This window comes from Anarrhichthys ocellatus, unplaced genomic scaffold (genome assembly GCF_004355925.1).
Source record: "Anarrhichthys ocellatus isolate YVR2014 unplaced genomic scaffold, GSC_Weel_1.0 scaffold7, whole genome shotgun sequence".
Lineage (NCBI taxonomy): Eukaryota > Metazoa > Chordata > Actinopteri > Perciformes > Anarhichadidae > Anarrhichthys > Anarrhichthys ocellatus.
In genome coordinates this window covers 8,515,047-8,530,651 of record NW_022280037.1, presented here as the reverse complement: position 1 = coordinate 8,530,651, position 15,605 = coordinate 8,515,047, and the positions used below count along the sequence as shown (strand labels likewise).

General features: G+C 42.7%; 2 protein-coding genes across 3 annotated transcripts; one reads left to right on the top strand and one right to left on the bottom strand.

The window, feature by feature from the left end:
• Positions 1–3: 3 nt before the first annotated feature.
• Positions 4–13,273, bottom strand: acvr1l (activin A receptor, type 1 like). Of its 2 annotated transcripts, none has more exons than XM_031848035.1 (10): positions 12,884–13,273; positions 5,392–5,475; positions 4,665–4,919; positions 4,347–4,558; positions 4,035–4,134; positions 3,624–3,770; positions 2,770–3,045; positions 2,179–2,376; positions 1,887–2,017; positions 4–1,377 (listed from the first exon to the last, which is right to left on the bottom strand). In XM_031848035.1, the coding sequence occupies exons 2-10, from the start codon at positions 5,462–5,464 to the stop codon at positions 1,246–1,248; spliced, it is 1,524 nt and encodes a 507-aa protein (XP_031703895.1). In that variant the 5' UTR covers positions 5,465–5,475; positions 12,884–13,273; the 3' UTR covers positions 4–1,245. The 2 variants fall into 2 exon arrangements, with proteins under 2 accessions (XP_031703895.1, XP_031703894.1); XM_031848034.1 differs by lacking the exon at positions 12,884–13,273 and adding an exon at positions 6,212–6,887.
• On the top strand, positions 8,000–15,291 carry otomp (otolith matrix protein). Its single transcript, XM_031848050.1, has 9 exons — positions 8,000–8,222; positions 8,429–8,565; positions 8,831–8,933; positions 9,149–9,334; positions 10,660–10,834; positions 11,464–11,531; positions 12,905–13,089; positions 13,416–13,587; positions 13,767–15,291. Exons 1-9 carry the CDS (start codon positions 8,132–8,134, stop codon positions 13,775–13,777), a joined length of 1,128 nt encoding a protein of 375 aa, XP_031703910.1. The 5' UTR covers positions 8,000–8,131; the 3' UTR covers positions 13,778–15,291.
• Positions 15,292–15,605: the final 314 nt, after the last annotated feature.

Here is a 15,605-nt window from a genome sequence, read left to right as displayed (position 1 = left end):
AGGCAAAAGAGCAGTAACTGTTTTATTACATATATAAAAAAAAGACAAAGCAGCATTTTTTTTCAAAACAAACCCAGCATTTAAGAACAAATTAATTTGTGACCGCACACCGAGGCAACTTTGTCTGGTAAAAATGAATCTTGAACAAAACAATAAAACTCCAAATGAAGATTGAGTGTTTCCCTTGTTATTCAGGCAACTTGTACAATGTGACATGATGGGAGACGAGTAGTCAATGGAAGCCCACCTTCACCTCTTCTACCTCTCGATATCTTAATGTCAGCTCTATCACAAACAAGTCTTCCTTGCTTCCTCTCCGCTTGCACAGAAGAGCCACAGTGAGTTTACGAGGTGTGCCAGGCAGAGGGTATCATATTCCTGTTATAAGATACAGACTCATTCCTATCGGCAGGTACTTGGTGTGCGTCTACTCCAGAGCCACCAAGATCATTGTGTATCTCTAGTGTTTTATCCATTTTTTCCCCCCATCCTACAAACAAGCTCAGCAGGAATCACTTCCTACCCTTTGCTTTCATTTCTCACGAAATTATTTTTCACCAGCTCCAATAATGACAATATGGGTGCAGACAGTCCAGTAGAGTTAATGCCTGTGTATACAATCCTTTTCACGCACCATCAGTGTTACATTATCCACAGCAGTTTGGTAGCAGTTAATAAATAACATTTTTTTAAAAGTTGAAATCATTTGATTCTATTGGCTGTGCTCCTTTTGTAAGTGAACATATGTGTGGTTTGTAGAGATACTTGTCATGTTCTATTAAAGCAGAACGCCACAACCACAGGCCAAAAAACACTGACTGGGGATCAGAAATTGAATTATAAGAGACACTCCGTAAGTAAGTGTGTGTGTGTGAGCAGTGTTGCATGGGCGTTAAAGCATTGGGATGGAGTACTACAATATGCCATCCTGTAACAGTCTACAGTTCAGGTTAGTGTGCACAATGGCACCTGCTTTGTGTCCCGTCACAAAGGCTGGCTGTATTCAGACAGGACTAGTCCAAACGTTTGTGGGCTTCAAGTAAGAGAGGGATGTCAGTGGAAGGCAACCACAGAGAAAGTGAGAGAGCAAGTGAATGATGAGGCTGGATGACATTTGAACAAGTCCTTCCTCTGGTCGTCTGTCCTTTCCCATTATCGTCCTTTCGTCCATTTCACAAACACCGGACGCTTCTCTAAGCCGATCCCTGACATCAGGAAGCTTCACCCGAGGCTCCCCACCCCCCCTCACGACTCCTTGCCCTTCTCCAGAGAGCTGTGGATCTTGTCCAGGGTTTTCTTGATGCGCAGTGCCGTTAGCCTTGCAGACGGGTTCTGGTACCAACACTCCTTCATCAGTTTCACGAGAGCAGAGAGAGTCTAAGAGAGAAGGGAGGAAGAGTGGATCAAGAAACAAAAAGGAGAGTCATGCAGTGATACACGCACAGCGAGCGGTGGCTCTTGCTAATGAGCGATTCAAATCACACAACGATGTGGGGATGATGTCTCTTGAAGCAGTGGTTCTGCACATCTTTGGCTTGGGTCAATAAAATTGCGATTAAAAATGTCTTAAAAAGTCAGAATAGTATGCCATAAAAATTCACAAAAAAAGAAAAATCATAGTATCATATGTCATAAAAATGTATGTCATAACAAGGTAAGAGTATAGTATGTCATATGCCATTAGTTAGTGTCAGAAATAAAATGTCATAAACTCAATTAATCATAAAACTGTCATGTTTTAGTATGTCAAATGTCTCAAAAAAAGCCATAAAATCATAATGTCGTCTGATAAAAATGTCACATAAATTGTCATTGTATAGTGTGTGATAAAAGGGTAGCATGCCTTACATACATCGATACAGTACAGATACTCGAGTGATACTTACAGGGTCAGAGAACCAACGATTAGGAATGAAAGGCCTCTGCTGCTCCACACACACCACCTTCCTCATGTCCTCGAAGCTGGGGTCATTCGGCACCTGATCGTAGAACGGAGGCTTGTACTCCTCAACAATACCTGGAAATTCAAATTGGGATGATGGAGATTAGAGCGAGTAACTGGATCAATAGGAGGTCTCAGCCTGAAGCCGATCTGAACACACAACAGTATATAAAAGTAAATAAGAAATTAGAGGTGGTTGTTTATTGTGTAACAGCCCTAAAATGCATGCCACTCACCATTGCTGTATGTGCGTCTGGCTATCTCCCACAGCACCAACCCAAAGGCCCAGATGTCCACTCTCTTATAGGCATCAAAGCAGTCTGTCTGAATGCTCTCGTCCAGCACTTCAGGTGCCATGTAGCGCTTGGTGCCAACCTTCGGATTGTTGCCCACATCCAGCAGGTTGTCTGCCTGGGAGTGGGTCACAGCCAGCCCTGTAACAATCACACATCACCAGTGTTTTACTAGGACGATAACTGGGTCGATATAGAAATTCTGGCAAAAATATTCACCGGGTATGAGATGGACAAATACAGAGACGGGCCTCGATCACACCGAGACACGTCGCCAGCAGAACGCTCCTCTGACACACAACCAATCAAATCATGCGAGAGCTTTATTACTTTGAGAAACGCACATCCAGTGTCTGACAGGATGGGTGCTGGAAAAGAATTACTTCGCAGAATTTACTACTTTAGGCTCAACTACTTTACCACTTCCTTCCTGTTTTGATGGTTAATGTGGTAGGAAGGAAGAGTGGGAGGCAAACGCAGACAAAAGATTGATAGTACTCGTAGATGAAGGAACACGAAGGACGACAGACTAACCCAGGTCTGCGATGCAGCAGCGCAGCTCCTTTGTGACCAGGATGTTTTTGCTCTTCAGGTCCCGGTGAGCGATGGCCGGTTTCCCCTCTGTGCCAAAGATCTCCGTGTGCAAGTGCACCAGGCCGCAAGCTATCGACGCCGCCATCGCCAAGCTCTCCGACGGCTCCACGGCCACTCTCTGCAGGTAGTCGTAAAGTGACCCGTTCTCGTGGTAATGGGTGATGAGCCACAGCTGGGTGCTGGAGTTGCGAGAAGTCATGTCGGACGCCATGAAGCCTGGGAGAAGAGAGATGAGAACTGTGAGCAAAGTTGATCAAAATGTGTTGGATTTATTCATCTATTTAACCGAACTCTAGATCCACCTTTTACTTTGAAAGGCCAGACAACTCGGTAATCCTGTTATTTGGAAAAGATGTAGTGGATCTGGTTGTATTTATTCATTCTCAGAGAGATATATTAGGTGAGCAAGTACTCTCAGAAAAGGTAGGTCATAATGCAAACACGGTGTGTGATGCTGCTGCTGTGCTTAATTCATCAATCTATATTCTAATGTGCCGGATTGGTTTATTGCACAGGTGTTGCATTTGTATTGCGTGCACCTCTGTGTGTAACAGCTTTCACACATAAAGGTGTTAAGACATTTTGAATGTTTCACGCATTTAGCTTGAAAAAGAAAATTGTATTTCAAGAGTTTCTACAACAAGGCGATTCAAACTGCTTCACATAGGACATGAAAAGAATTAAGTCAACGATGTTCTTGTTAACAATGCTAAAATGATGATCTCTGATAGGAATGAAAAGACAATGGGGAAAATCTCATTGTATACAAGCAGACATTAGACTTCTCTTCTCACCCAGTATGTTTTCATGTCTTAGCAGCACAGTATTGTAGATCTCCGTCTCTCTGAACCAGGACTTCTCATCTCTTGAGGAGAAGATTTTCACAGCTACATTCTCGCCCTGCCACTGGCCCCGCCACACCTCTCCATACCTCCCTTTGCCTGGAAAAGAGAGGTGAGGAAAGGAGAAATTAAAGAGACACCTGCATTTAGAAAGCTAACGTCTCCAAATCAACAGCACAAAGTTGTACGCAACCACATTTTTCCAATTCCAAACGGGTACAAACTGTTCTGTGCGGTACAAAACAGGACCTCAAAGCATGTGACCTACATACTTTCATTTGAATGCTCAAATTACAAATGGATTGATTGATAATGAGTAAACCTTTCATCACCAACCAGAACTGAAACAAACGTTCTACGTACCTACACACTCCATCAGGCTGATCTGCCTGGCCACGGTTCTCTGGACGAGGAAGGGGAGACCTGAACCACTGCCTGATGTACACGAGTGGTCCAACAGTTCCTAAAGACAGACACAGATATGAGATTAGCTGCTTATGCCATAATCGTTAGAAGGCACTGAAGTATACACATATCACACATAGCTGCACGGCTACTGGAGTTCAGCATCAACAAAGATCAACAAATGTGTTTTTGTGCTTTGGATTCAGTGAGTAGTCGTTATGTACTCTTTGTCTTTATCAACATCTTCTTCTGCACCTCGCTCACTCTTACCGCTAAAGTGCTGTCTCCCACATTGGAGGTGATGAGGCCGTCTATGGCTCCCTGTTCAGTGTCAAACTCCTGCAGCCTCTGCAGACGGCCGTGATGGAGCCTCCTGCAGGCCAAGACTGATACTGCAGACAGCAGAGCCAGAACCACCACCGGGCCGAGAACAAAAAGAGCCAAGGTCTCCACACGGTACCGAACCGGCTCACCTTCTGGTGCTGTGGACAAAAGGGGGGAAATTGAGATTGTGACTTTTGACTGATTATTTAACAGACAGCTACAGGAGATTATTATTGTATTTGCATGTCGTGAACTACTATCAACCTGTTGGAAGCAGAGACATCAGTGAACTCCTGGTGGTGTTGCCGTTGCACATTTCTTGGGAGCAGCAGAAAATGGCCTGGTGGAAAGACGGAGCTGTGGAGCAATGCAAGCGGATTTTGTCCAGCCCCTCTAGGCAGCCATGCTCAAACACCACGCCACTGCTGCTGACTTTGACCGAGGAAAAGCAGCGAGTACCGTGGCACTTCGTGGCCCGGAGGGATTGAGGGGTTTCACACAGACACTCCAACTTCCCATCTGTGGAAGAGATGATACGAGTTCAGCATACACTCATGTTGTATCGCAGGGCATAGAAACACATAAAACGCTGTCGACTTATTTAAGGCAGCAAGACTTCTGTCTCACCAACTTGTTTTCACTCTTAATCAAACTAGCAAGCTTTCTATCTGGCAAACATAACAGTCAACTAAAAGACAGATGAGCAGCAGGTGAGGTGGAAGCTGAAATTATATGTAATGTGCACCATTCCTGGTAAATAAATGAATAAATAAAAAAATAACATCGCAAATCCACCAGTTTTCTCCTTTTTCTATTTTGTTTATTAGCAAAGATCTACCACGTGAATGATTCTCACTCGAAATGAACTATATATATATATATATATATATATATATATATAGTGCATGATCATCTGACTGCACCACATGAACAGACATATAGATAACATCACGGTCTGAAAACAGTCAAACATAACATTTATAGACAATACCTGAGCCCTCAGCTGATGCCTGCAGGGCCTGCAGGAGGAGCAGGAGCAGGACGTGGACACTGCAGCGACCCATGATTCAGTGCACTGAGAGAAGAAGGGAAGAGGAGCCAGAGAGAGTTCAAATGAGTACTCTCATGCAAAGAGGATCATTACATCTATGTTTTCTGATAATCCCTGCCAAGCCTTCAGACAGAGAGGAAGCGACTACTTCTAATGGCTGAATGTCAACAGTCCTGTTTGTCTTTGTCAAAGCTTTATTTAAAACATATGGCTGATTATGGAATGAACCACAGCCATTTCAAAGACAACCACCTATAATATAGTTATAATAAATAGCTAAAGGTCTTTACTCTGACATAATATAATCCCGAGTTTAGTTCTTAATTAAGCTGCTATTTATTACCAATGGCTTTGAAGGTAACATCACAGTACTGGAGCTGTTCCTTTGCGAGTCAACGTTAAATATCGCATATGCAACAAATAACGTTAGCATCATAACACAAATTAAGCTAGCACGTTACATTTCAATGTCACAGCCTCGGGTGATGTGAAGTACAGCACCAAGCAAAGCTATTAGCAATCCCCCTTCGTAAACCTCACAGACAGGGGGGGCCTGGTTGTTTGCTGTAGCTCACAGGCCATTAACGAGCGGTTTTATTGTCCGTCTACAGGCGCCTCGGAGGCGCCAGTCAGACAGACGTCTGCCCGGTGCTGCTGCTGCTGCTAGCCGTGCGGGCTAAACTAAGCTAGCTCGCAAAGCACACGGCTCAGCCGGGCGATAACCATCAGATACAAAGAGATACTAAACATATAAGCCTACCTGGCACATGCGAAATACAGCCTCTAACTCATTATGGGATGTCTGTCTATCCCTATTGGATCGTATTGGCGTTATTTGTGATGAAAGAAGCCGAAAACAGGATCACAACCCAGCCCACCCACTGGCTGTCTCTTCCCTTCCAGCCACACATGACGTCACCAAAACATTATCCTCGAGGTGCATTGTGGGTCAGGGGAGTCCTCCTACAGGTTGTAGACCAAAATAACTGTACCATCATGATGTATTTATCTATGAATAATGCAAATTGTGCAAATTTGGGCTTGTTGATCATTTAATAGTGTTCTAACTTCAATTTATAATCTACGCTCTTGTTTTTGTCCACTTGCGTACTTACTTAAATGTGAAATCAACTTTTGATGACTGAATTTCTGTTTGGTGAATTTTATTTGAAAACAAGTTGAAGGGCTTAACATTAGTTTCTGACATTTTTTGGTACGGCTAATCAGAAAGTTGGCATGGTGAAGCTTTGGCTAAATTTGGATCAATGCTTAATTCTATATGTATCATCAATGAGAGTGTCTCGTAATATGATCCACTGCCTCTTTATTCTGAGTGAAAGACTGCGGTCAAGGATCACTATTTGCATGACAAATAAATCTGCAAGTTTGAAGAATAGATAACTAACTTAAACCATATGTTTTGTATGACGCTGTCTGATTATAGTAACAGCAATATAGCAGGGTGTCCACTGCCACTTTTTCTGTTTCTTCTCATGTAAATTACATGAGAAGAAACACAGAAAAAGAAAATCCACATATATCATATTTTAGAATCACTTTCTAGAAGAAAAGAGCAGTGATGCTGTTTCACATGCAAATGCAATGTATTTATTCAGTACATTCATTTTTTTAGATCCTCATTTACTAAACAACATTGACTGTGAGACAAGAAGTGTCAACTGGGTGACTTACAGCCTCAGCGAAAGTTTCAGAATTGAAAACCCTGTTTTCTCCGTTTGCTACTATTTGATTGCAAATACTGCTTGATTCAAAAAGTCCCACTGTGCTTCCTTGTTCCTTTACCCATGCATGCTGAGAACCAAATACCGCAGCCCCCCCCCCCCCAAAAAAGAGCTCTCCCTCGCGAAAAAAACGCTTAATGAAAACTAAGATGACCCTTTATGTCCTATAAGCAATCATGCAGATCTGCCATTGCCAACCAAAAGGTGGATTAGAAGATGAGTTAATTTTACTTGACTGCTCAACAACCTCTACCTGTTTCGATTCATCTAATTCTTGTTTGGCTCAGTGGCTCTTCAGAAAATACGTGTCAGTGAGTGTGTGTACAACGAGAGAGAAAAGGGAGAATTGTATGAAGTAGTAGATATGTTTTCCCTCATGGGTCCCGCGGCTGCGAACAATCGCCAGTGCTGTTTTGTTCTTGCCTACCTGGGGCTTTAGTATCCAGTGAACAGGAGCAAGACCCAGCCGGTATCTATTCTCCCCGAACACGGCTCCAGTACAGAGACACATTGTCCTAAGCTTTTTTTAATTAAACACCCTGGGTCAAGACTCTGTGCCAGGTGACCTGAACTGCTCTGAGCCTACGTGTGTCTGTTGCTATCCTCACCACTGGGGATAAGTCTCAGTGGATAATTGGAGGTGGAAATGCAATACTGATATCATGAGATGGAGGAAGGATTATCCACTGGAACTTTGATTTAAGAGGAGGAGAAAGAGGAATAATACAATGTTTTCTTCTTTCCACATCCAGCCTACCTGCCTCTTTCTCCCACCTTTTACCCTCTCACCCCCTCTTTCCCACTTTCTCTCTCATAACCAGGTTACAAGAGAGGGAGGGAGTAGCTGAGGGACTATTTTTCTTCAATGAAATCCACCTGCTCCTCTTCTCTGTTCTATTAGAGAGATTTTTCCAAGCAGGATTCCCACCAGAGCCGACATGGAGCGTCTAGAGAGAAGACTGCCTGTAGCATTCCTCCTCCTTCTGCCTCTTCTGTCTGTCAGCTGTGTCTCCAATACCAAAACTACAGGTACATCCAAAAGAGAATCAATTTAAGACTATTGTAGATAAAAAATTAAAAAAAAATAAAATAAACTTTATTAACTTATGTGTGTTTTAAGTGATGTTTTACATGTTTTAGAAGGTGAGGTTCGGGGTGTAGTTATGAAACATTTGCAACCCTAAACCAGCATTTATTTTTCACTTAAATTGCAACTCTTCCCCCGTTTTGTGCAGTCTCCTGGTGTGTGTTGTCTGACGCTGAAGAGCAGAAGTGTCTGGATTTGTCCGGGAACACCACAGCTCAGAACATTAGAGGAACTTTACGATGCGTCCGTGGCCTGAACACCAGAGACTGTATGAACAAAATCAAGGTACCTGAAGAAAATGGAATGGGGAAGTGGATTGTCCAGATTGCATTACATAATATGACTATTTTAACCTCCATTATTTACTCAATTTCCCCCAAAAAGTTTTTGGTTGCGAGGGTGTAATAAACAGAATTATTTCACCTGGTCCTCAGCAGTTCTTCTGGACAATTGTTGTACACCGCCTCAATATGTCCACATTTGTTTTTATAAATATTTGGTACTTTAGCAGCGACATTTGAAATTGACAAAATAAATGTGTCTTTGTCAGAATGGGACAGCAGACGCAGCCTCCGTGTTTGCTGACGACATCTATGCTGCTGGCTTCTGCCACGGCCTGGAGCTGGCTGCAGGAGAGTCCCATAACGGAGTCGGTAAGTCACGGGTTTGAGCATTGCAGCACTGAAGCTTCAGCAGCTTAACTAATGTGACTCTCTGAAGATAAGGTCATGGTTATACCTACACAAGGGCGACAGATACAGATGTAGACACATCATTCTTTGTGTCTTGTATCTTTATTAATTACTATATTACCTTTTTTCTTCAAGCACCGCTGATTTGACAAATGATTCGCACATGTTTTCTCCAGATGGTCTTAGCTACTACGTGGTGGCGATGGCACGTCGTTCCTCCTCAGACCTGTCCCTGCTGGAGATGCACGAGCGCAGCTCCTGTCACCCCGGCATGCGCACCACAGTGGGGTGGACTGTTCCTATTGGCTACCTGGTCAACACGTCCCAGATCAGAATTGGGGAGCAGTGCAACTTCCCCAGAGGTGAGACAGAGCGGGACGGGCTCGGGAAGGTGAGGGGCGATGTATAAAGTGTACGTGTGTGCTGGTGCGTCGAAGCCGTGTGAGAGGTTCAGTGGGAGGAAGCAGTGGTGTGAAACCAAGAGTGAAGAGATTCAGGGGAGGAGAGGAGAAGAGTCAATTAGAGAACAGTTCATCTGTCTTTGTAAATGTGAGAGAGTGTGTGAGTGTGCGGTTTAGCAATGAACAGAAAGACATATTAGAAGATGGCAATTTCTTCAAGAGGGGGAGAAGGAAAGATGAGGCCGGCAATATTTAGCCTAGTTTTCTTTTCATCAATAAATCCCATGACACCAAAAATGAATTGATCCCCCGAACAAGTATAATGTTAGTGTTTTTGTAAATCTGATATATCCTAATACTCTTTGCCACAGAGCTCCACTGTTTTTCAAAAACTATTAAAAACACATAAATGCCAAAAAAAAGCATTGCACTTGGTGACATGTTTCTTTAATATGAAAAAATGGGCACTGTAGTTTATTTTGAGCCTGTAAATACCCACTCGACCAGAAAAACAAATCTCTATTAATCTGCATCTTAAAATAGTCAGCTGCAGATTATTACAGCAATATTTACTCTTGTTTCTACTCAGCCTTTAAAGAAATTAAACTATATATTTGCGACCCATAATAAGAGTTTTCCATCCTCAGGGGTAACCAATGCATTGGAGCTGAGAGCACAAGTAGTGTCAGTAAACACTATAGATACTACAACACTATGAAAAAGGACAAATTAAAAACATCTTATAAGACAATTACCACTTAATACTTAAAAATCCAACAGATAATTACCAGAGAAGATATTTTGAAGACCCTAACTAATGCAACTAATGATTATTTTCATTATCAATAAATCTGCCAATTACTTTTACAAATGTTTAATTAAGTAAGTAATTATTTGGCAGACAAAAAGTGAAGAAATGGCTGTTACAGTTTCTTAAAGCCAAGTGTTTTCAGTTTATCACATAAAACAAAGAAAAGCAGCAAATCAACACAAGTTAGAAGCTAAATCTGTCATTTTATTCAAGTGTCAAAGTAGTTCTCAATTCATATTGAGTTAATTAATCAATCAAGTGTTTTGGCTCGAAGGGTTGGTAATAGTTTGACCCTTCTTTTTGACACTCCACTTGTCTTCAATACACGTAATATAATTTAATTTAATTCTAGGGGTGTGCTGGACAAGTTAGACGTGTCTAATCTGAGGACTGACTTTATCATTTTAAATGAAGTCATCCTCCTTCACCCTCTCTTATTCTTCCTCCTAACTCATTCTTTTGTCTTTTTCACCAGCCGTTGGCAACTTCTTTGGTTACAGCTGTGTGCCGGGTGTTAAGGACATCCAGCACGACCCGAGAGGCAACAACCCTAAGAACCTGTGCGAGGCCTGTATAGGAGACGATAACGACAGACACATCTGTGCCAACAACCACAGAGAGAGGCACTACGGAGAAGCAGGAGCACTGAGGTACAACACTGACAATAATAACATGGGAAATAATATGCTAATGGCACCCAGAGGTGGAGTAGTTAAAACCTCTGCCTCTGTGTCTCCTCTCATTTTCATCCAGTTCAGCCTACTGTCTCCATAAATTAAAAAAATTGTCATTATAGCGGCCTGTTCTGAAAAATATAATAGAGTGGTGATAGTAATAATACAGTAATGAATGATTAATGACCCTCATGAGTGTTTTAGGGTCTGTAGAAGACACAACATGAGAGAAAAACTCTTTAAAACAGACTACAAACAGAACAAACAGCTTGGATGATCGATTAGTGTGTGCTGCAAATTGCTTGTAAATGTCAGTTTCACTATATGCCTGCATGTTATAATTGTAGACAATAACATGATTTCATTCACAATTCCCATATACAGTATATTACTGTGTATTGCAGTGCAGTAGTGCTCAGTAAACTCGCCTTCAGCGGAGCAGGTAAGTGTGTGTGCAACAATAGGCGGCAGAGGGAGTTTACTTATGGTCTCCAGAGTCATGCTGTTACAAAAGCATATTCCCGAGTGTGCTGATTTCCACTTTCTTTATCTATTTATAGACTAAATGTGTCTGATTATTCATGTGTTTTGTGTTTTTCTTTCAGGTGTGTCGCAGAGAACCTCGGTGACGTGGCATTTGTCAAACACACAACACTCTTTGACAATTTGGACGGTCAGTGTTAATATGCATTTTTTTTAAACCACACCACTGGTTACACAATGATGTCATTGTATTATTTAAATGATGTATGATGAGGTTACTTGGGGCCAGCAAAGAGAGAGCGTGCTAGTCCATGTCCAGACACAGGATGTCAGTGTTTCACAATGTCTCTCTTAAGAGTCTTTTTCACAGTGTGTGAAATGAATCCCGAAAATACAACGAACAGATTATATATGTGTTATTGAGACAGAGATAGACAAAGACACAGATGGATAACTATTAGAATGAAAGAGAGTATAAGTGAGAAACAGATATGAAACAGAGAGGAAGGGGACAGACAATGGTTCAGACATGTTTGTCCAGCATAAAAAAATGCTCCAATTCTTTGTTTGCTGCATCTGCTTCTCAGCTCTGGGCAACATCCCAAATTAATGGCGATCATTATCACAGTCACGCTACACAGACTCTGCTGGTACAGCCGAGAAGAAGCCGTTTGACACCGGCTCCGCAAACAGTGTAGCTGTCTAACGAAGCATGCTTTTTCATATGGTTCACAAACGTCCGAGGTCAGCGCAATTAACAGGGGGCAAGAAAACACAGGAGGTCTGTGCTGTTGTCGAGGGAGGGAGAAAATAGCTTCAAGGTGGTCGATCTTTTGCCTCTGATGTGTTTGGCTAAATGGGGTTTTGTGTGCTTTTTAGATTATTTGGTGGCCAACCAAATCTCACAAAATTCAAAAACAGTCCCGTTGGACTGTAAATTTCCCCAATCCAAGCCACTAACATTGGCCTAAACTCTGATATTGAAGCATCTTGGCTCCCACACAGTGGATGTGTCAGTCTTGAACAGATATATTTGTTACTGTAACCCCACAAAATAATGTAGTTATCTAAATCATGCCCCTTGCCTTTGGTGGTAAGGTTGCTACTGTAGGTAGAAGCTATAATTAGCCAGGGATGCTGACGTTTGCAACTTATGTTAGGGCAAATGAACATGCTGTGTAGTCCATTCTTTACACTTCTTGTCTCGTATCTTTGGTTTTGGAGAGGACTAAAAAAGATGCCACCATCGAAACACTTCCCACAGCCTCCACATTACAGCATTACTAAAAATGTTTTGGCATGTGGACAAATCCAAAGCTTGACAGGCCTTCAAACATCGAGGGACATTTATAGCATTTATAGCAGGTGGTAATTTAGCATTGGTCCACTTTATTTATAATCAAATATTATATAGATATTCTAGGCGGAATATAGTGTTATTTTTTCTTTGAAAAGTGTCTCTTTAATTAGTATGAACTTACATGATCACGTTGCTTCTTTGAGTGGGAATTCTAAATGGGCTTGAATTAAAATCGGACGCACCTTCACTCCACTGCGGCCCAGGTAAGAACCAGGAGTCCTGGGCCCTGGATCTGGAGCTGGAGGACCTGAAGCTGCTGTGCCCAGACGGAACCGAGGCGGACCTGGACGAGTTTGAGCGATGCCACCTGGCAGCTGTCCCAGCTAACGCTGTGGTGGTGCGCATGGAGGACAAGTGTCGCGTCTGGAAGTTCCTGGAACGTTTACAGGTGGGTGTGGACAGAAATTGCATCATCCGTGTGTGTGTGTGTTAGTCTCCAGATATGTATGGTTATGTCTGTCTCATGTCTCTGTGTTATCGATCAGCAGTGCAGGTATCTGCTAAACTGTCATCCTTCTTCCTTACTGAGTGTGTGTGGGAGACGCCAGGATGACTGATGCGTCCTGCGCTGATCCCCTGGCTACACACACACACACACACACGCAAACCCAAAGAAACACACACACACACACATGTACACAGAGCACGCCAACGCACATCCACGCATGCCCTCATGCATTAACTCCTGTCACACACTCGCTCTCTCTCCTGCAGAATGCGTTTGGCAACTCCACCGAGGGCTTCCGCCTGTTCAGCTCAGCAGGCTATGGCGAATCCGATCTGCTCTTTAATGACGCCACCCACCACCTGCAGAGAGTTCTGGGTAGCTACACCTCTTGGCTGGGCCCCACTTACACCACCGTGCTGCAAGCCTTCGAGTGTGAGGGTAAGAGTGATGATGTCTTTTTGCTTCTGTAAAAGGATGTTTGTGTGGATCTGTCGATGAAAGCGAGTGGCTAATTGGCTGGAGGAGTGTTGTCTCCTTTGTGCGTGTTTGTGTGTGTGTGAGTGTGTGTGTGTGTGTCCACTGCAGCTGTTCTCATTATTGCGCTTTCCCTCCAACAGGCTTCTGCTGATGGAGCAGGAGGACATCCAGCATATCAACTTCCACCCCATCCCTCCGTCTCCGTCCTTCCGCTCTGCCTTCCCTCGCTGCCATCTGTGCCCCTCTGCCACTCCGTCTCGCCATCTCTCTTCATCTTTGCTTTGCTTCTTGTGTTTGTGTCCTCCCTGCATTTCACCACCCATTCTCTACTATCATGTCATTGTCCTCCTTTAACATAGTGCTCCACTCTATAGTGTGCTGGCTGGCAGGGTAGGACATCGCGGAAATACATCAGAAAAATGTCCTCGAAAATGAGTTTAGGTTTTAAGATGACACTTGGAAGAAAGGGTGGGAAAGAGAAAACAATAAAATAGAATAAAAGTGCAAGTTAAGGAGTTCTCATGGTTTTGACAGATTGTGTGTCTTATAAAAGAGGATGTTGATACAGACTTTAATGGAAAATGCCACATAAACATGAAACATCTTCCTCAATATTGATTTATACATACAAAAATAGTCCTGTTAAATTGCCCTACCCTGTATGTTTGTCAGAAAATTGTGTTCTGGTTGCATTAGTCTAAGCATCAATACCACCCATGCACCCCACAACCTCCTCCCACAGGGTCTGTCTCTGGCACTGAACAACTGGGTGCTATTAACTTTGAGCTTAGAGGTCTCAGTTGCTGTATATGTGTGTGTGTGTGTGAGTGAGTATAGACTTTTTTTGCACAACCATTATTGTCCTAATTGGCAGTCTGGCATATCATACTGTGTGTAAGAGAGAGACAAGTGTGTGTGTGTGTGTGTGTGTGTGTGTGTGTGTGTGTGTGTGTGTGCAGGTGTCTGTATGTTTATGTGCCTATGTGTTATTGTGTTGATCGGGTTGCTGCTTTCCCATGGCTTGTAGCGTTTCACTTTGGATCACTGCTTTCTCATGTCTGGTATGGTGGACTGTACTATGCCAGCTCGCAGTGTTTTGTTACACTATACAGTTAGGAGAAACTGGATTAGGGCTTGGGCTGCCTCCAGTGACCCCCGAGTGAGTTTTTTTCCTCATCTGTGACATTTGCATCACCCAGAACACCCAAACTATACTCTTCAATGCCTACTTTGTCTGTCCTGATTCAACGCGTAAAGGAATAGGTGGATATCATTTATACTTTAAGTTTGTTCATAATAGCGAGACCTTGATAACGATAGAAGTTACTAACAGGAGGATGTCCAAGGCTGGTCTTAGAGGAATAAATTAGTCAGTGCAGTGTGTGATATTATAAAATAATTGTTATGAGGAAGAGTATTGCTGAATTAATGAACTATGAAGAAATGGCGATTGTAAAAAAAAAAAATAAAATCCATTAAATTTTCTGATATGTTTAAGGAAGTGTAATTAAAGAACAGTTAAGCGTGTTTAAAGCCTCACTTGACTCACAGAATCATGTACTGTAAACGGATACCGACTGTAATTCTGGGCTTTAATCGTCTCCATCTTTATTATTTGCTTTGCATTCTGCACCACAGAGCTCGGCAGTAAACTGATAAACCGGATGAAATTCTCCTCGTCAAACTGTGTTTTTTTCACCTCATGGAACTGGAAGAAATCCAATGAATAAGAACTAATACAACAGATACAAATGCAGGATGTATTTGCAGTCTTGCTGAGGCACTGTTGTTGCATTTCATAAATGTACGGGTGACATTTTGGCTCTCGATGGCAAAAAAAAAAAACTCCTCAAGTGTGAATGTGCGAGATGAAAGACGCCACAATTCTTGAGAGAAGCAATAATTTGCACCTCATTTGCGAAGGATAAAGGCATGACTGGCTGTGCAAATTCAGTTCTGGTTTGTACCATTGGTGCTGT